Here is a 21,210-nt window from a genome sequence, read left to right as displayed (position 1 = left end):
GTACTTTGTTCCATACCTGCTGTGAAAGCTGTTAAGTACTGCGGTCATAGAAGGCTCACGTCAAACCACTTGCAGCGCAGCTACTGTTGATCTGTTGCTCTCTCTACAATATAGTTACGAATGCTGTTACTACTGCAACTCATGGATGTAAGGGCACGTCAAATTATGCATTACTTGTGCAACTTAATGCTGCCAGCGTGTGGCATATTACGTTCTGGCCCTTAGCACAAACGGTGTGCTGCGGCCATTGCTCGCAGGAACATGTCACTCTGCTTCTTCAGTAGTGAATGGTTTTAGACCTGCGAAGCCTTTTAATAGTAACGTCATATTTTGCGACATAAAAGCGTGAGACTTGATGTTACACTGAACTGCATGATGCCTGCATGCCTTTCTCTCATATGTGACGTGAATGCTACCAGTTAAACCTCAGTATAACGAACTTCAATATAATGAAAATGTCGATATAACGAAGTGTAACTTTTTATAACTTGTTGTCAATAGAAACACTGTGTAGTTTAAACCTCAATATAACGAAGTGCGTTTGTACACTATTTCAACAATTTCGATACAACAAAGTAACTCACGATTTTACCAAGTTCATTATATTGAGGTTTAACTGTATCATCGAATGTGGCGATATGTGCGTGAGCCAAGCATTGATTGCTCTGTCTTAGAAGGCAATAAGTTTTACAGGTGATCTTTCTTATTAGGGAGTTTTAGAATAGGGGCCCCAAACGTTTTGGGGCCCCAAAGAAATAGCGTCAAAGCCACTGCGCATGCGCGAGATGCAAACTGTGTTTGGGTTTTGCGTTGGGAACGCTATTTCACCGATTTAGCGGAAGCCCTAATAGCGGCCCCAAAAGCTTTGCGTCAGCAAACATGGTCGCACCCATCGAAGCGACAACTCTGGCTTAGCACCAAACTGGGTTCGATTCATGGTAAACGCGTGAAGTTCAAAGCTAGGAGAAGTGACTGCGGTTATCGCTTTCTCTCAGCTAGCATGTGTTATGAAGATTGATTCATTAGACGCCGCTGATTCCGAATTCGATTGTGGATTTTATGGCTCGTAGGCCTAACACGGCTAAGCTTGGCTGGTGAAGGCACGTAGAGTTGGTTTGCTCAAAACTAAGCGCAACTAATTGTTTGCTGCTTACAGAATAACCTCTAAATTGTAATTCAACACGAATACACGCAAGTCAAAACTCCTATTACTATCATAAAATTGTATATTTTATTTAATTATTTCTAATAGCTTTTCTTTGACGCTGTAGTTGCGCTGTCAGCGCAAGACGCTATCCACAAATCCAAAGCCCTATTCTAAAACTCTTCACTCCTGCATGCCCCAACGCTAACACCCGCAAAGCTCTTTGGCGCCCCAAACTATTGGGGTCCCTATTCTAAAACTCTATTATTGCTGGTAAAACTTAAAAATTCATTATGACAGCTGAAAGTTATTGCCTTCTTGAGTATTCGAAAAATCTTTGAAATTTAGAAAGATAGATCACAGTAAACAAAGCCACAGGAACATCTGAAGCCACAAGCATGGAGGCTAGATGACTGCTAACCATCATTCCCATTGTAGCAGAACAATCCCAGTGCCAGAGTTCACTGGTAATTTTTGTAAGAAACCCTACGAGCTGAACAGTTTGCTTGTAATCGGCTACTGCATGTCAACCACTGTTGTCGACTTTGTACAGCTGTGTTGATTGCTGTGATTTTAATCTTGTTTAAACTTCAGTTGTTCTACGTCCAGTAAAATTAAGCAGCTCCGAGAGGGTTCCCTGTTTCACTTGGTTCCGTATAAACAAACTGTAGGATAAAGATAAGTCAGTATGTAAATCGTCAGAACGCTTTCCGCGCATAGATGCGACACCCAACGAAACCCATCCGCGCAGGGTGATACTGTTGGCGCACTTCACGGAGAACAACTCCTACTTCATACTCATCTCCTGGCTGCCCACCTACTTCCACGAACGCTTTCCCGACGCAAAGGCAAGTCCTCGATCTCATCACATTTAATTGTCAATCACTTGAGTGTTCACACAGAAGTTGAAACACATCTTTATTGCACATTTACTCTTTCTCTTTTTTCTTCTTTTTTTGCTTGAAGACAAATATTTGATTGCACTTGGAAGTTCTTGCAGCCTTCGTAAAGGGTCTTTGAAACCCTTGAAACACCCTTGGCTGTGAAATTACCATGTTCAAGGCCTTAAAGGCCCTTAAGCTTGCCGGAGTGCTGAGAAATCTCAAAGTTTTGCTTTTGGCTAAGCTTAGTGGAATTAATTTGTATATTTGGTCATGGGGTTTATGAAAGCCAGGTGTCGAGCCAGCCTAATTAGTAACTTTGTGGTAGGGAGCCTTCTTGGCAGTGTGTGGCCGGAGGCAATTTATGTGAAAAAAAAAAAAAGCTTAGCAATCACTTTTTCATTCCATGTGCAAGAAAACAAGTTTGCTCATTGTTGAAGATAAGTGCTTTGTTTTCCAGCTGTCAGGCATCATAACATTCTAATTTTTAATTTGTTTGGTCTGGTCCTTGAAAATTGTTGTGAAACCTAACAATTTTTTTCCGCAAAGGCTCCCACAACCCCTCTTCTCGTGTGTAAGGTCAGAAAAGTGAAGACTAGTTTCAAGTAATTGGCTATATTTGCACGTAAAATTTGTGGGATTGTTAGGAGAAACATAAATAGACATTATAGGGCTGGAGAAAATGCTTTTATATCCGCGTGTTCTATCCCTGTACGTCCTTCGATGAGAAAATCACACCATCTCACATATCACGGCCGCCTCCAAGACAGCTGGCGTCTCTCAAAAATGACGAGTGCGATTTGTGCACCCAAATGCATGCAGCTGTGCAGGTTTCTTATAACTGCACAGCCTAGCTGTAAACTCTGCGTTTTTCCAAATGAGAGACAACAGGGCAACATATTGTGCTGGTTCAACGGCACATGATGTCCAAGTCCAATTTTCTCTCAGTTAATCATCTCGTTTCAATTTAGGAGCCCAGAATCACTGTTTTGTGAAATTGCGACGAATGGAAAAAGACGTTTAAAAAAAGATGCTAGAGACAATTTTACAATTGGTCTAATTGATTTCAAAACTGAATCCAGTCTCTACACCTAATTTCACCGATTTTAGGCTCATCCTGAAGGACTACAGACACACATTTCTGAAGTTGTGAAAACCGTACCGAACACTTCTCACGATAGAAGGATGACACTTGGCAGATGTGAATGCTGTGGAACATATTTTAATTAGATGCTAAAGTTGGTTTCTAAATGCCAGACCTGACGTCGACAACTATAGTGAGGCCATGGCACAGGTGAACAAAATTTCTTATCGTTGTGTAGCAATATGGTTAGGCATGAAGACATTGACCATGAAGAAATTATGAGAGATTTGCACATAGTTCTTGTAACTGCACAAATTCCGCAAAAATCTCAAGATTGGATTGAGTCATTGTATGCTAACATTGTGACACATATCTATATTCTGCTTATTAAGACCAAAACCACCCCACAGAAACAAGTGTCAGAGTAAATTGGTCTGCTTAGGCAGTTTCGAGTGTATTTTTACACACTGTACCTTTATTTAGAGGGACCGTGACACCAAATTTTTTTCCTTGAATTCTTCATTACAAGTTAAACTGTAGCCATGACTCGCAGCAGGCTGCAATATTTCGGCGCATTCGGTGCGGCAGAAAATTCTCATTAGAATTTTTACATCGCAGTTTAATCGTGGAGCAGACTGGCGAAACTGATGGGCGAGGAAATTGGAGGAATTGTGCGCAGTCCGTGTGTGCGGTCACAAGCGTGGTTTCATTTTAGCATTTCATTTTATTTTCATTTCATTTCATTTTAGCATTTTAGTCTCAGCAGCCAGCCCAAGATTTCTGCAGGCATTCTCTAGTTTGTGCCGCATCTGTCATGCAACCGAAAGAATTGTGGGCGCACTGCAATGGCTGCTATGGCAACACCTTTGCTGCCTGGTTTTATGTCAGAGCACGCAAAAGGACAAGAGTCCAGCGAGGCAGATAATATGGTTTTGGAATGTTTCAGAGCAGCCAACACAGTAGTGACCCTGCAGTTTTGACATTCCACAAGCCATGCCATAATGGTGGTCGCCATTGGTAGAAAGGGCCCAGAGGCTGTGATTTCAAGTTGAAATTTTTCACGAGAATGTGGCGCCGAGAGTCCAGTCTTTTGGGGTGTGTAACAATGCCGGCTTCCTTGCTCTCAGTTGCCACGATAAACTGAGAATACTTGGACGACCATGTCGTGGCCTCTATGATGCCCTAATGCCCAACACACCATTTGTGGTACACAGAATTCAGTACCTCAAAATTATCATTTTATTAAGCACGAGAAACTTAACTCGTAGCCTGTAGTAACATTCTTTTTACAGAAAAGGTTGAGTTGCGTTAGTTTAGAAAACCACTTATCAATCAATTGCTATACTAGTTCAGGTTTTAACTCCAACAATGTTTCATTGTGTTTCTGCGCAAATCTACTCTCCATGGCAAGAAAAGAAAAGGTGAAGTTGTCTTAATTTCCCTCAATGTAGAGTTATCCTTGGTCATTGCAGTGTTGATGTCAAAAACAGGGCGATAGTACTGCTCTAAATGCGTGGTAATAAAAAAAATACTTTAAATAAAAGAGGAAAGCCATCAGTACTCTCTGCACTGCTAACAACCACGCTTCCGGCTGGGGCCCTCTGTTGCAGATGTGGGTGTTCAACATGGTCCCCTGGATCATGATACCCATCTGCAGCATCGGTGGTGGAACCGTCTCGGACCACCTCATCCGTAAAGGTGCGGTGGCCACTGCTGTGCGAGAAACCAAGGTGTATTAGCAATCATCGGCAGATCAGCTTCGTTAAGCAGCCGTTCGTTTGGTCTGTGTGCAGTGACACTGTGACACGGTATCAGTCTGCCGAGTATTTTTTAAAATAGTGACGATCATTTATAACCGCCAGCAACGAGGCATTCTAAACCCGAGAGTTGACACAATAAGACGGGGAAGGCACAAAAGGGAAAGACCAAAGCAACGCTTCCTTTGAGTTCTCGCCCCAGCTTGCTGTAATGCCATGCATTTTGACGGCGTCTGCTCTTGTCTAGTTGATTCTTTTTATTGGTAAGGATGGGCTACGTTGTACTCTAAAGAACCCAAAAAATGAACTTTGTAGGTTTTAAATAACTTCACTATGTGCCACAATGGCCTGAACACAAACAAACTTACCTTGAAATCCACGACATCGCACTGTTGCACCACTGCTGTAGTTTCAACAGAATTTTTTTTTTTTACTTGAGCTCTTGCCTTCGTATTCTTTTCCATTAATCAACCTATTACAAGTGATTTAATCAAAATAGAACTTTAAAAGAATGCTTTATAAGGCTAAACTTGTTTAAAGGGACACTAAAGCGAAACAATAAGTCAGTTTAGACTAATGAAGCATTGTTTGAGAACGCTGCAGGCAGTGATTTCAAAAAAATAATTTGGTTATTAGATGAGAAAGTGAAGGTCCAAGTATCAGTATTTGAATTTCGCGCCGAAACCCCAGCGCCGGTACGTCAGCGTGACGTCAGGGATTCCAAAGTATGTTTTCGCATTTGGGCCGCGTTGGCTGAATAAAGGTTGTCGAAACTTGCCATGTCTAATATTTGGTTCCTTTAGAACACAATGTAGTCAATCTGTACCACTATATATAGTTAGTAGGCCCTAGAAGATGCCATCAAAATCCATGACGTCACAGCCCCCAGGTGCGAGAACTTAAGTAGGCGTCGCCACCCGTATTCGCCACCCGTTCTTGCACTTTTTCTGGCTTACCAAACGTCTTATCGTTGTAAGAGTGGTGTTTTTGGTGTTGTAGAACGGCAATTTATTGATGCACAAGAAATAATTTTTCACTTTAGTGTCCCTTTAATGCTTCTAATTTGGTGTCGCTTCAGCAGCTGCATTTCCGACATAGCATAGCAGCGTTAGCGTTGCGTCATCATTCGAAAAATTGTCACAAGGTACGGAACATGTGTTCCTGGCAACCAAAAATATGACACGTTCTAGTTTCGTGGCTCTCACGTGGCTGTCATTTTCCTTGTGTACTTTAACATACTGAGGGTGTGGTGAATGACCTGCCACGTTTTCAAGGCAGTCTGCAATGGAGGCTGTGAATCACTGGTCTACCGTTGACACTAGCTCCTGCGAGTGTTTGTCCAGCTTCCCGCATCTTTGATGATGTCGTGCGACCGGCCACAGCGCAGCATGTCAGCACCTTATAACTTCAAGAAGCGGTGACACTGACATCAGTGCATACAAGTGCCCAAAGCACCCTCCGGTGCGAGTACCGTCTCCTACGCCGTTCACTTCGGGAGCATGCATGCCCTGCCTTCATTATCTGCAAGGCGCCACCATCAACAGTGACAAATACAACAGACAATAAACGTTACTCTTGATTTTCGTTTTTTTTTAAATGATACCTAGCACGGGGGGATATTATTCCCTGGCAAATGTGTGTGGTTCCAGTACTACAAATGAAAAAAAAAAAAAAGAAAGCAGATCGCTGGTGACATGTCTTGGTCATGTGCAAGTTCCTAAGCAGGATTTTCGCGTACAAGGACTGAGCCAGATAAGCCTGGCAGGGCGTGTATCCTCCCAAAGGGAACAGCGCGGCGGACGATACTCGGGCAAAAGACTGCTTTGTGCGCTTGTACAAAACTATAACCGATCTCGCCACTTCTCAACATTGTAAGGTGCTGAAATGCCATGCAGTCAATGCTTATTCTATAATATTAAAAACTCTGAAGGCCACAGTGTACCTCTGCATTCTTCTACACTTGGAGTGATTAGCACTACATTCTATGTATGTACTTATTTTATTTCTTTTCCCTTCAGGGCAGCCCATTGCGAAGGTGCGCAAGATGTCAGAGGTAAGCGAATTTCACGTGAGCTTGGGATGTGCCAAATATTTTACGATGCTACTAATGATGGGGTGATTTCTTTCTGGCCGTCGTAGACTTTGTTTTCTGTGTGCGAGAAGAGAAAGGAACGCAATAGGTCGTATACTACAGGCTGTGAAATCAGATTTCTTTTTTTGTAATCTCTAGAAACCTTTTGGAGATAGGGAAGATGCTTAATTCGAGCAAAAGTGTTTTCTTGTTGCATAAAGAATGGGTAATTATCAAACAGATTCAAGCACTTGCATCATCCGCTACCTTCCTTATTTGTGTGTCATCTTTGCTGCAGAATTTCATTCTTTAATCGCTGAAACTTGTGCAAGTCACTATGCTTTTGTGATGTAACAGCAACGCAAGGAAATGAACAGAACACAAAAGGGACGAGACAATATTCGGACGGGGCAAATCGGTTCTGTGGAAGCCGACAAGGTCTAGGAAGATTCACAGAAGAGAAAAAGCTGTCATCCGCCCGATTGTAGCATGAAGCTGCTAAGCAAAAGGTTTCTCAAAAAGAAAGCATCATAGTTCAAAAAAAGTTCGTCCTGGACTTGAAAGCAAATGCGGGACCAACGTCTTTCCGGGGTGGTCCCTCCATTGTTGGAGCTAACGAGGAGGCTAGCAGATTGCAGGTCTGCTAGCCTCCTGGTTAGCTGCCGCTCCTGATTAGCGTTTGTAGCTTTGCGTTACAGTTGGGTGGATGACCATTGTTCTCCTTTCACAGCATTCTGACTGTCGACTAAGTTTTATCAGCATTTGCACAAATATACTGAAAAGCAGGACTGATCCATTATCATTACAAAACAGAAAAAATGACATTTAAAAAAGAAAGAAAGAAGTCGCATGAAGTCGAACCATCCCCTTCTCAGCGATATGACAGAAAGATGACTTGTACAATCGTCCTCCACTGCGGTGAGGAAAAATAGTTTGCAGATGAAGGAGCCAGCTGAAGTTCCACAGAACTTGTTTGTGTATGCAATAGGTCCTTCACTTTGTCTCGTATGTAGCGGGCAACAGTACAAAGGCTGGAGAAACATTTCTGCAACCAGCAGCCACGTTGCTTGACGTGCGCTCGTGACCGAAACGTAGTATAAATACGTATAACGTATATATAATGTAGTATATACGTTGCATAACGCTGGCAGCGCAAAAATGCACTAGTAGCGCCTGATTTCCCCTGAACCTCTATCCACAAGTTGTAGTAGCGATATACAAAGTAGTTATTCCACAAAGAAAGTCATGGATAAAAATAAAAACTCCCCTTCGAAACGCACGGAATGAGATGTTGAATGACGTTGCTAGTACCTCCGTAGCTTGCACAGCGTTGCCCAATTAATACGGAATGGAGTGTACTCCTGGAATTTGGCATTAATTCGCCATCATCCTACCATTGGCTAGCCTGCTGGTTAGGACAGTTGGTAGATCGGCTGCTCAGAAAGGCCTGCAATGGTTTTGGTGTTGATCTGCGTCGCAGGACGAGCGCAGTTTGCTCGTTGTCTTACGACAGGTAAAAGTGTAGAAGTGGCTCTCGTTGATTTAACCGTGTGCAAGCAACGAGCCCCAGCATGTGGAGTTAACACCTTGTCTTCATTTTTAGCAATGACTGGTGCCTCCATTAGTTGGCCAGCAAATGTAAATTAGCATTGCTAGAAATTAGGAGAAGGGATGCAACAACCATGTACAGTGCTGCACCTTCGTGCATCTCCTCTTGCTGTCCTGTTTTTCGACGCTGCAGTATTGTGCGAGTGTGCTGTTCCCATGAAACACCATCATGAATTCCACTTTAGGCCAGCACCATCATTTCTTGGTTATTTGATTGATTGAGTGGCCAAATTTGATTGAAAAAGAAAAAACTTTGATGTACATACACAATAAAATACAAGACAACGTTTCAAAGTGAAAAACTGTGCGACAGCTGCCATATGCAAATCAGGGTTAGTGCAAATTTATTTATTTATTTATTTATTTATTTATTTATTTATTTATTGGATTTGGCATCTCAGAGAACACAGGGGCTCAGAGACACCTAATGACGGACTCCAAGTGATTGTTGACCACCCGAGATTCTTTATCGTTCACCAGACTTAGAGCCAGTACGCAAGTTTTTTTGCATTCTGCTCTCGTCGTTATGTGGCTGCCACAACCAAATGTGTCAAAGGTTTCAAAGCCCATGCTCAAGAGAAATGCTTGGTTACGCAGATTTAGGCACACATCAAAGAACCCCAGGCGGTCAAAATTATTGTATTTAATCTGTTCTATGGCATCCTCAATTGTAACACGACAGCCAATTATTCTTCACAGCCAGAAATAAAACAATGCAGTACCCTGGGTTGTAACATGCATCCCAATTTGTAAACTTGAAAAAAAAATGCAAAATGCAGTACCCTTGATTGTTGCCTCACCAGATTTTCATGGAGAGAAATGGAGATTCGTTCTCACTGTGCAAAAGAAAACTCTTCGCTTTCAAGCCATGGTGGACTGGCAGTCACTCGTCGCTACTCGAGATTGGGAGCCAGTTGGGGCAAGGGGGTATTTGGGCACTACCTATTACAGTTTGGGTTTTACGCTTCATTCCAGAGTGCGTGTCATAGTTTAGTTAAATTACTGGCCAAAAAGTGCTCCCTAAGGATCGAGGGAATATGGTAATTTGGAGCCCCCCCCCCCCTCGAGTTAGTTCCTCTGGGACATTAAAACCCCCACGATTAGGTTGTTATGGTTACCGGAGAGCCCGCCCAGACTTATTTCGAGGGATGCCCACCTTTTGGGGCGCAGGCTCTGTGCCAGCTGAGCAAGGCGCTGCTGCTGCCCCTGGTGCCATGGTGCAGCTACACCTGGGCGCTGCTGTGCATCTCGCTGGCCGTCGCCTGCTCGGGCTTCCACAACAGCGGCGTCTTCATCAACCCGCAGGACATCGCGCCGCTCCACGCAGGGTCCGTCTTTGGTGAGCGACGAAAGAGGGAGCCGCAGAAGTCGCCGCACATTTGGAAATGAACGATAACGATTTCTTGCAAAAGATTACCTCACGGAGCATTGCGATTGTTCAGCTACCATAGTAACGATTGGTAGCACAAAGGGATTTGTCCCGTCGTCACTCTTAGTAGCATACAGCGGTTCACGTAGCACTGTTTGTTAAGTTTTATACTATTTCTAAATTTTGAAGAAGTCAGGTTTATCGCACGAAGGCGATAAGTTTTGCCGTGAATGCATGATCAGTGGTAAATCTCTGCCTTTGTAACGCAATATTGGGTTCAATGTGATCGATTTGCAATGTCCCACAGAGCAGTTTGAAGCCAGGTGGACCAAGTTTAGGCACAGTCATGCACTGTCGTGCCTGTTCTGGCTTAACTGTTGTACTCGCTGCTCCCATTGACACTGGCATTCTAGTTCCCTCTAGTAATATTTGCAGGAAACACAGTGGTTCATGAAATTCTTGCCAAAGAGACAAGTGGAGCTGGGCAGGCCATATGTTGCATAGAGCACGTAACTAGTGTGATATAAGGGTAACAAAATGAGTGGCAAGAGAAGAGAAACAGTCGAGTGTCACCGTGGATTAGGTGATGCGAGGAAATTGGGAAGGTTACCGGCATAAGATGAGGGTCAGCTGGCGCAAGACAAGGGTAATTGGAGATCGCTGGGAGAGGCTAGCAGTGGACATAAAAAAGCAGGATGATTATGATCACCACAGCAATGAAGTTAATTAATGTGGAAGAGCACAGAAATGATGCAGACGCAGACGACACACGTCACTTTGTGTCGTCTGCTTCTTGCATGTGATGGCATTGCTTCTGTGGAAGCACACTACATGAGAGTGAAATAAGCCGAGTCCTTTGTTCCTTGGATGAAGTGCATAGTCACCACTGCTTCATATTTAAGCGTATTCATACCCATGGTGGCTTCCGTCGTGCTCTCAGTATGTTGCATCATGCTCTCAATACATGTTATTTCCCTTGGCACCTAAGATGAGTGTTGGTTGAAGTTTTTTTTTTTTAGCTAGAACTTGCGGCTTGCAAAAATTTTTTATATGGAAATTCAGTGCCCCGATATGGGTGAGTACGGCATATTGCGATGAGTGTACAAGTGTGCATGATCACGTTTCATCATGCCGACCCGAGTTAAAATAGGTGCGTCTGGTGTTCCGGTGTGCATTATATACCAAATTTTTCTTTTGACACTAGGGAAAAGTGCGGGGTGCAACTTATACAAAGATGTGACTGATAGCCCAGAAAATATGGTAAGCTTTTTAATAATTAAATAGTTATTTTTGCACAAGTTATTTTCGCTCAGGACTAGCGTGGACAGCGCACATCAACATACAGTAAGCTCCATTTTCGTAAAGCCCTCTGTTATTCCATAATTCTTGGCGACATTTAGTTGGGTCGACTTCTCTTGTGGGGCAACGAAAACTTAAAATAATACACTCCAGCCTGTGCCATAGCAGGCTTATTTAGCTACAACGGCCGGTACTGCTGTGTCATCTTGTGTGGTGTCCCCAAATCTTGCACTTGAACAGTAATTTATTTAGATAATTATGAAACAACTGGCCCTTCAAAACGTTTTCCTCTTCTTCACTGATGCAGGCCTGATGAACACAATTGGAGCCATACCAGGTATGTGCATTGTGTATCTTTTGAACAATTTATATGCCAGCAGCTGGTGATGCATGTTTGCATGCAAGAGATAGTGGAAGCACTTGGGAAAGTGCCGTGTTTGCACGACTCTACCACGCCCCCGATTGTAATGCTAAGTTATATTACTGTCCAAATATTAAAAACAATTAACTTGGTGCCGATTCTGCCGCGCACATCAAGCAACGAAATCTGAGTCGACACGTACTGTGTTGAAACAATTTTGTGGAACACACAAAGGCACACAGACACGCAAACACCGAATCTTGGCGGCGACCAGAGTCCGGCGACACCTCCTTTTCGCTGTCTACCGACCACAGAAAGTCATCTTCAGTTCAATCTAATGCATTAGAAATGCCACACGTACAGCACACTGGAAAATGGCGACCACAAACCAAGGCATAAAAAAGAATGTGCATTCAGGTAATTAGGTAAAAAGCTAATTAGCAAGTTTTCGTTAATTCGTTGATTATGCATTTTAATATTTTTGTAGGCTAGCTCATGGAATAGAATTGTGCTATCTGTCACAGGCAATTTTTAAACATTTTTGATAGTGTTTGTTGAACCACCCTGTATACTGTAAGCAAAATTTGGTTGTCCAACTACAGTGGTTGAAGAGAAATTGGTAAAGTTTCAAGGCAGATTTTTAACGAGGGTTGCAATGTGGGCTTGTTGGTAATGCATCTTGAACGAACCTAACGTGCGTGTCCCTGTATGTCTTCTTTTGTACTGTCTTTTCATTGCGCTACCGTACACTTATTCAAGATGTTTAACTTCAAAAGAAAGCCAAATGCTCCTCTCCATTGATCCACTCAAAAATGCTAAGTTCTTTTATTTGAAGACTCATCAATACTTCTTTTTGGGCGAGTTCGTTCATCTTGAAACATATGGGTAACAGCGCAAACAGGCAACTACAAGAAGAGAGACACCTACACACAAGCGCTGACTAACAACTGGTTTTACTGGCAAGAATAGCACACCTTATATATGCCGGAATGAAGCAATGGAAATGAAGGGCAAAAACAAGTGAAGGGTGATAGCGTGTCAACAACGGAAGCGCAATACAGCCAAGCATGCGCAACAAAACGCAAACAATTATTTCCTTTTTCTTTGCAATCAGAACCCGCAACAGCCGCATCCAGAAGATGAAATTCCGTGTCAAAGAGAGCGAGGCAAGGAGTGCTAAAGCGCTTGCTACCTAATTTTTTAATGTGGCAGGCTTCTAAACTGATGCGCGCGCTCTTGTCACTGCTCTTACCTAGAATCGTCGTCTCTTTCAACCGGGCCACACAATCCGTGCACTTGCTAACGTGCGCAACTAAATCTGCATATTTATGATCTAGTCTTCTCAGTTTTTGAGCGTGTTCCCCTATACGGTCATTGACACAGCGACCAGTTTCGGCAACGTAAAACATCCCACGACATGGGAATGCAATACACACCACCCCAGTGGAACATTTAACAAACGGCGGGTCGTGGTTCTTCTGGCATCCACGTTTTCTGGCGTTGCAGATACGGGGCACAATTTTCCCAGCTTATTTGGGGCAGAGAAACAATGTGCCTACATGCCATGCCTACATGCCACCTTCTTAAGATTCTGGGCAAGTTTATAGATGTAAGGGACCACCTCAGCCGTTGTACTTCCCGATCCACGCTTGAATTTTTAGAGAACTTTTGCGCTGTTGACACGCTATCACCCTTCATGTGTTTTTCCCCTTCATTTCCATTGCTTCATTCTGGCATATATGAGGTGAGCATATATTTGCGCATGCGAACCTATGAAAAACACCATGTTATTTACATTAAGTGCATAAGAAAGCATGACCGTTTTTTTATGAGCAGCTGACCTCCGCAACGATTTTTTAAGTGTTATGCTTATCCACCGCCTTGTTTAGACAGCAAAGTAGCCTTCATGGTTTCTTGCTTCAATGCTGTCTTCACAGATAGGTCTTTTCCTGCCGGTTTTGTGAGGATTGGAACGAGATTTAAGATGGCCGCTGTCTGCTCTGCGGTTTATTTAGCCGTCTACGACAAGTATTGGAACACAACCACTATTGCTTGGAAATTTAGGTAGGCTAGTAACGGCACAAATAAAGCCAGAAGCACTAAGGACCGTCAAATTCGTGCACTCACCATCATTCTCATGGTATCACCAGAGTTGCCTGTAGCAATTTAATTAGAAAAAAACTTATGCTGTAGCCCAGGCAAGCGCATTCCTTAACCAGGCCTGCCTCCCACCATGTCGCAGGCTTCTTGGGCGTGTATCTGGCGGGCTACGTGGTAGATGCGACTCGTAGCTGGTCGCTCATCTTCTACCTGACGTCGCTGCTCAACCTGGTCGGGTGCGCGGCCTTCCTGGCCTTCGGCCGCGGGCAGCCCATCTTTGCCGGGCAGCCCAGCCTATGGTAAGAGTTCTTGCCAGCCTCTTCTTCCACCTCTGTGATTGCGTTTCATGGCGATAGCAATTTGTAGACCTTTTCATCAGGCAAGGAGGAATGGGCAAATGGCGAGTCTTTCCTCCTCTCTGGGCTGTGCGAGCCGGTGGTGCATTCCTTGAATGTGTTGCCGTCGCGCACTGCGCAATGATTTGGACATGTTTTGGCTTGTTCGTCATGAAATTTACGTGATCTCAGCTCGTACAAGATCGTCAAAGAACTACTATGTAGCTTTTCGGTGCAGCGGTAACTATGGTATGCTGAAATTTCTCTTGGCTGCGCAAATGTTTTCGCTCAACGAAGAGAACCATCATCTGTGAATTGCCAGTGTGAATGGGAAAATATCCTATCTGATCACTTGCCGTGGGAACTAAAGCTTAACGAGTGCTCATGTATAGCCAGCCCAATGCAACTCCGAAACATGTTAGCACCAATCGTTATGAAACATTTGCGTCAGTCACTGGAATCATTCTCGTGCATTTCAAGTCTAATAGACTTGAAATTACTATGGTATGTCTACATTAGCATCCTATATGAAGCCAATGGTGTTGCTGAACGCAGCAATCACTGCTGCTGGTAAATCAGCATCATACATACAAGCTTTGTGCTTCGTCATTGCCTTTTTACCCCGTAAAGCAGCAATATCTAAAGATAATCACATTAAGGAAACGACTGATGCCATGAAAAAAAATTATGCAGATCCAACAGGCCTATTGTAATTTATGCAAAGTGAAGCAACGCTATTAGAAATGTCTGGCAACCAGCCTGCTACGAGCCTTTTTTTTGCTTGTGCAAGCCAACGCGGTGCTGCCAACTGTGGAACGATTTCGACATGTTTTATTTTCTATTTCGGCTGCACTGGTTTACTGTGTCCACAGATTGAAAACATGAATAAAAAAAAAGATATATTCGCCATCTCATTGCTTGCCATGTGAACTGAAACGTAACGGTACTCGTGTACAACCAACTAAACAAGGCACTCCGATACATCTAAGTACAACTCGTGACTGCATTTGCATCAGCCACCTGTATCATTCTCATGCATTTAATATTTACGGTGATAGGTCTACATTGGGCCTCCCACATGTGGCCAATGGCTTTGCTCAACGCAGCAATCAGCAAACGAACATGATACATAAACGTTGCGATTCAGTACCAGCTTTTCGCCCTGTAAAGCAGTAATGTTTATTGGGCTCCGCAAAAAAAATGCAGCGGCTTTTTGAGAGGACACAAATTTTGCGAAATTGGTGGGTGCATTGGCAAGGACGGGCCCAAACAAGCCCTAAGAAAGTGTCAGCATAGAAAGCAGAAAAAGAAAGCTTCACCTTAAAGGGTCCCTCACCGGGCCCCATAGCAAATTTTGGTTATACACTGAAAGTTTTTACGTGTCCTCTAGGGAGTGTTCTGCCGTAACAATTTTTCAAATTGATTCACTAATAGCCAAGACAGAAATATTTCAGTGCCGCGAACTCAGGATTTCAGCAGGCGAGCTCCAATGCCAAAAGATACACTCTCTCCACTTGTCCCGTCGAGCCTCCGCAAATGAAATTCCTTCCCTGCGTTTTCCTATACCAGACCTCGAGAAACGCACGACATATCCGTCACGAGCCCCGGCTTCATTTTTTTTTCTCCTCACATTTTTGTAGTGTGGCACACTTGCGCTGACGGCGTCTCGTGCGAGCTGTTGTCTTGTTTCGCACAGCGCACAATGTTGCGCGCTGTGCACGAAGACACCTGAATAGCGGTAAGTCAGCGCTACACAAATACCGAGGCAGACACAAGCGCATCACAGAGCATGATCCTGCATTGGAACATGGTAGAAAAAGAGGTATTTTCAGTGTCTGCGCGCGTGACTTCACAACGTGGGAACAAGCAGACGAAACAGAAGTGCATCTCTCTTGCTGCGGTGCGAAGTAAAACGAAAACATGCAGACATTTGGTTTGTGTGTTTTATTATTTCTCTTAACTTTAATGTATCTATTCAAGCAACAGATTACAGAAATAAGAGATGTTGCCTTGAATAATTCTCGAGGTCAGGTGTCACTACGAGCGACGTCACAGCGCAAACACATGTGCGTAGAGGCACTAGCAAGTGTACGTCACCCTCCGTCTTGGAGCACGGTGGCCACGAGGAGAAGCGCAAATGGCGTTCGGTTTGAAATTTCAGATCTTTCCGCAGCGCGTAGGTAAGTAATATTTAGCAAGCACGATCGTTAACGTGCATTGTATCTGCGCTTCTAAGCTCAAAATGGCCAGACTTGGTGAGAGGGGCCCTGTAAAAACTGTCGACAAATTTGTAAAATGCCTTTTTTGTCTTTTCCATTTTTCAGACCTGCTGTCGAAGATGAGTCCACCCACCATCGCCTGATTTCTAGTCACCACCAAAGTACAAGCGTCTTTCAGTCCTTTTTCTTTTCTCTCTCGTTTTGAGGACAAGAGCCAGAAGCATGTGCCTTATTGCCTGTTTCTGCATCATGCCGAAGAAACTTTTATTAAAGATGACAAAAAACAACGTGCTGCACCCGGGCGAGTGTTGCGCAACCGCTGTTAAACAGCATGGCGTACCGCTTGCAAATTTCATATGTCGCAGACGTCAAGGAAGTGTTGTAAATGCAGTCGAGGGTGGTGGCATCTGACAAGGGTCTTCGCAAAATTTGTGCTGATTTCAGCAAACAATTCTTGGGCCTACCTTGCCGCAGAAATTTTTTGTGCGGCGCCGCCAGTCTATCACGCTTCCCATGGTGAGATAAGGTCGGTGTAGTGTCCAGAAATTTTGCCCGGGGTGTGGGTGGGACGGGGGAACATGTTCACCATGCACCCCTGGCTGCGCCACCTCGAAAGACGTGGCTGCGTCTACGCCTTCAACTATGGCACCGAATGATAGCCTACAGCCATGTTTAAGAAGAGTTTGTTATTGAGCCAGTTAGCACATGATGCTTAAGGTGCAGGACGAGCGAGACTTGTAGCCAGTGTTCTCGTTTCCTCCAAGCAGCAGTCGCTCCGCTGTTGGCATGCCGATTGCGGCACGTCACGCAAAGCCGTAGACTGACGTGCGGCACCTTTGCGCATCCACAAAACTGTAGCGTTCAGTCCAGCACTCACCGTTATCAGCCCGATTCGTCGACAGTTCACCATTCAGTAACCTTCGTGCCACAGCACACAACCCCGGACCAACAGGTAGTAGCACACCACTAGTTAGTTAAACGTCTATGTAACGAAGTCGGTAAAATCGGCAATTTGCTTCGTTATATCGGAATTTGACCTTTTATGCAAATAAGTACAGTCACCGATCAATTTTTCTTACACGGAAAGGGGCCACAGAATTTTCTAAATTATCGGGCAATCGCATAAAGCAAATATGAATACGAAAACAATCCATTTTGATAAATTTGGGAGTCAGCGACGAATAATAGTTTCATGGCACGTTACGTCTACGATATCTTCCCCACAGTACGAATTGAGCAAAGCCAGCCACACTCCTGCACTCCACCCCCGCGGCCGATAGCGCGGCCCGCACGCTCCCCGCTGCTGGCTTCGTCTGCTGCTCGCTCCAGCGGTTGCGAAACTTGAGATTACGCAACCTCCAATGCTAAACGCGCAGCGAGACAGTTTACATAGTGACACGCCGTCTCAGCGCGCCCGCTGTTACCTACACGGCACGTTACCTCTAAAGCAGGGTGCGCGGTTGGGTATGCGCTCAGCCGCGCGTACAACCATGCGCAGCCACGGCTGAGACGCGCGCCAACTTACCCCCGTCTCCTCGCGCGCGCTTGATCGCGTTACCGCAAGCTCGCTCCCCTCTCCTCACGCGGGGAGGCGGCACTCGTCAAACCACCATCTTGTCTCACCCTCGGCACACTCACTCGCACCTAAAGCACACAGTACGCGGAGCTTGATAGCTTATGGCACTTGGACTTTATAGGAACATGCCGTGGCTCCACTTGTCGACGTGGTCGCGCAGAGCACAATTTGAGAGGTGCGTTTGGAAATGGCCGCAACCATTCGACCATCTGCGACCACAGAAGTTTCCTTTTATTGTTTCGGCATTACTTCGCAGTGGCGGTGAAATTTCGTTATATTGAAATGGCATGCCACCACTTCGTTACATTGAGGTTCTAAATACATGGTGTTCTACAGACAGGATGTTATAAAAAGGTGACTGCTTCGTTATATCGAGAATTTAGTTGCATTCAAGTTCGCTATGTCAAGGTTTAAGTGTTATGTTATTCTCATGTGCCCGTCTCTCGTAGTCGCACAAGACGAGCAGTCTAAAAGAAAAAAAAAAACAGGTTTGCACCCTTTGGCGCGTTTCCTTGTTCTAGAACAATAATCGTAATCTATGTTGCTTGCATTTCCCTTTTTGAAGAAACTGCACACGCTACTTTTGTCTAGAATGCTATGATACACACTGATAAAATGCATGCTGTTTGTGACCTGTAGGTATGCCGTTCATCACCTTTAAGTATGGTACTGGGCATGCAGCATTAAAGAAAGGCAAGCAAGATACCTAGATTAGTATTTGGGCACAAGTGAACCCCAAAAGGTGCTACCTCTTCCTAGAGCAAGAGCGTGGTTGTGAAACTGAAGAATGGAATTGAAAATTGCTTTTTACTTTGAAAACAAGCTCTCGGCAACGGGCTGGGTACGAACAATTCTTGCACACCTGACCGTGGCCTACATTTGGTAGGTTTTGACTAGTAACTCGATACTGCACACTGCAGGGTCAGTTCGGGAAAACGTTTTGGATACGGACTGCATTGGCTTCCTCCGTTTCGACGGTCTGCGTTTTGCTTCAGCCATCAGCTTAAATTCACGGTTTGCCTCGGCAGTGCTCATCTTCTGCACGCACTTCATCACCTGGACGCTCAAAGCGACCATTTCAAGAGTTTTACGCAAGCAAGAAGTGCTTACGTGGTTCACTCTATGGTTACGTTTGATTACCACGTGGTGCACTGCACCAGGGTGGAGCGTACGCTGGGTGTACATGTCGCGGGAGTTCTTGCTGTTGCGAGCCCTTTTAAATCAAGTGCCTATATGCAGGATGCGTTGCCTGCTTGGTCGAATCGCTCAGTGGCCTAATGCAAACGGCCTGCAAAATTTTTGTTGGCTCGGCACACGCTTCTCATGCTTTCTGCAAACTTCTAAGGCACTTGTACAGCACTAGGCCATGAACAATGTCGGTTGCTCTGTCCCTGATAGCAGGAATAATGAAGAGAATCCGACGAGAGCTTTAAAAAAAACGTGCCACTGAAGTAGTGCCCAAAACGTGTATAAATGTGCCAGACACTATTCCAGCTGCGTTTGGGCACTGTCGAAGAGATCGGAGAGCATTTCCATGTCCACTGAAGCATTTGCTGTCACCGAACATCTGGCCTATGTGGTACCACGCACCTCGGCTACACCGTGCCAAAAGTGTGGGCTACGGTGAGGTTGCGGTTTTTGGCACGAGGCAATGAGGGCTGTGGTGCGGGGCACCGTGAAACAGTTCATGCAGAGCAGTGAACCGTGTGTGAATCAAACAGACCTTACGTATACCTGTACTACGAGCACTGCATAGCATTGGAGCTGCTAAACAGGCGGAAGTGCACGACCTCAGAGTTGGCTGCAGATATTGCATACAAGAAAGGTGCCTTCGATATTAAGACTGGCGTTCAATGGACCCTTCTTTCACGTAGCCATTCACAGCAACTGCTGCTGCTCTTAGATGGGAGGCCAGAGTTCACTGTACATTTGAAACAAGGTCCCACGTGTTGCCGGGTCAAGGAATGATAAAACAAGTGTGGAAAGTGCAGGCTTCTTATTACGCTAGCCTACAAGAGAGCCACTCAGTAAACAAGTCGGCCACAGATTTTTGCTATTTGGCGTGTGTACAGGGAGCTAACAGTTGTGCATTTATTTCACTGCCTGTATAATGTTCTCGTGCAGGAGCCACACCTCACATTTTGGACATGATACAAGAATGGCCCATTCACACCACACATAAGTGCATCCCATTAGATGCAGCATCACTGATATTTTGGTTGAAATGTACTACTGGAACAAGATACAGAAAAAATGCCAACATGTCACAGCTGGCACTGCTATTTAGACAGGGACTCGCAACTAGAGAGACAAGTGGAAATTTATTGAAAGCAGTTATTGAAGCTTATGAAAGTTTGCTGAACACATTCTTGTAGAGTTGTTTTAACGAGCAAGCTTATCGAGTCAATATGCAGGAACAAGGAGTCCGGGGCTTTCATCATTTCGGTGCACAACACCTGGCACCCAGCCTCTGCATCAAATTTTACTGTTTTTATGTTCAACCAGTATTGGGTTTAGCTTGCAGGTTCCCATCTAAATCCATGGGGACAGAGAAAATTTGCTCCGATACCACTGCACCGAATTTGTTTGAAGCTTCGTTTCTTTTCAAGGAAAAGAGGGAACGCCCGACTGGGCCTCAGTTACCCATATAATAGTTGGCACGATACACTAACTTCTACATGAAGCAAAATAAAAAGCAGTAAAAGCAGTGGTACAAACGTGATACACACCAAACAAAATCTAATAATTTAATTACATTATAAAATTAGTCTGGTATATATAAAATTATTCAGCACTGCAAAAGAAAAATGGTATGTTTGCTATATGCACTGAAAAAGAAGCTTATCGTTAAGAACGCTTTCATGCACACAAAAAAATTAATCTATCATGTATTAATGTAAATTAATTCATCGAAAGTAATATATTTGTTCAAGATATACCGAGGACATCAACTCGCAGCAATACCTTGTTCTTCAGAGATGATCTTCATTCTCTTTAATAATAAAGAACTGCTTAATGACCTCCTTCAAACCCCTCTTCTTCGCTGGACAAATATTTTTGATGAAACAGATGGTGGTTTGATTGTCAGGACGTGATAATTCAATGTTTGTTTATCATAGTTCGTATGGGTGATGGGGATTCACTTGCATTCCTGCGGGAAAACATATTTGCTGTACGTGCTACCTGCAGTAGCGGAATACGAATGATTTTTGTTTTATGTTTGAGCAAACCGAAATCGTATACGATCACTTTTAGTGTGTGGCGTTTTTGAAAAAGTAGTGCCGTAGGTAGGCCTCATGGTCTGCCATAAAAGCCCTTAATGGAGCACAAAACCCATAAGTGTGCGAGGATAAGTTAACAATAATTACCAGATCCTGTAGTTCCCCCATAGAAGATAATTTCGACG

At 44.3% G+C, this 21,210-nt stretch overlaps 1 protein-coding gene across 1 annotated transcript in view; it reads left to right on the top strand.

Moving 5' to 3' along the window:
* MFS18 (major facilitator superfamily transporter 18) overlaps positions 1-16,515 on the top strand; it is a 29,314-nt gene extending 12,799 nt beyond the window's left edge. The window contains exons 7-13 of the mRNA XM_050190978.3: positions 1,896-1,992; positions 4,720-4,807; positions 6,885-6,919; positions 9,716-9,884; positions 11,521-11,550; positions 13,817-13,973; positions 16,334-16,515. Of these exons, the coding sequence (XP_050046935.1) occupies positions 1,896-1,992; positions 4,720-4,807; positions 6,885-6,919; positions 9,716-9,884; positions 11,521-11,550; positions 13,817-13,973; position 16,334 (577 nt within the window). The 3' untranslated portion in view covers positions 16,335-16,515. The remainder of the gene's footprint in view (positions 1-1,895; positions 1,993-4,719; positions 4,808-6,884; positions 6,920-9,715; positions 9,885-11,520; positions 11,551-13,816; positions 13,974-16,333) is intronic.
* The last annotated feature ends 4,695 nt before the right edge of the window (positions 16,516-21,210 follow it).

The sequence above is a fragment of the Dermacentor andersoni genome, chromosome 10 (assembly GCF_023375885.2).
Source record: "Dermacentor andersoni chromosome 10, qqDerAnde1_hic_scaffold, whole genome shotgun sequence".
Taxonomy (NCBI): domain Eukaryota; kingdom Metazoa; phylum Arthropoda; class Arachnida; order Ixodida; family Ixodidae; genus Dermacentor; species Dermacentor andersoni.
This window is presented reverse-complemented; position numbering and strand designations above follow the sequence as displayed.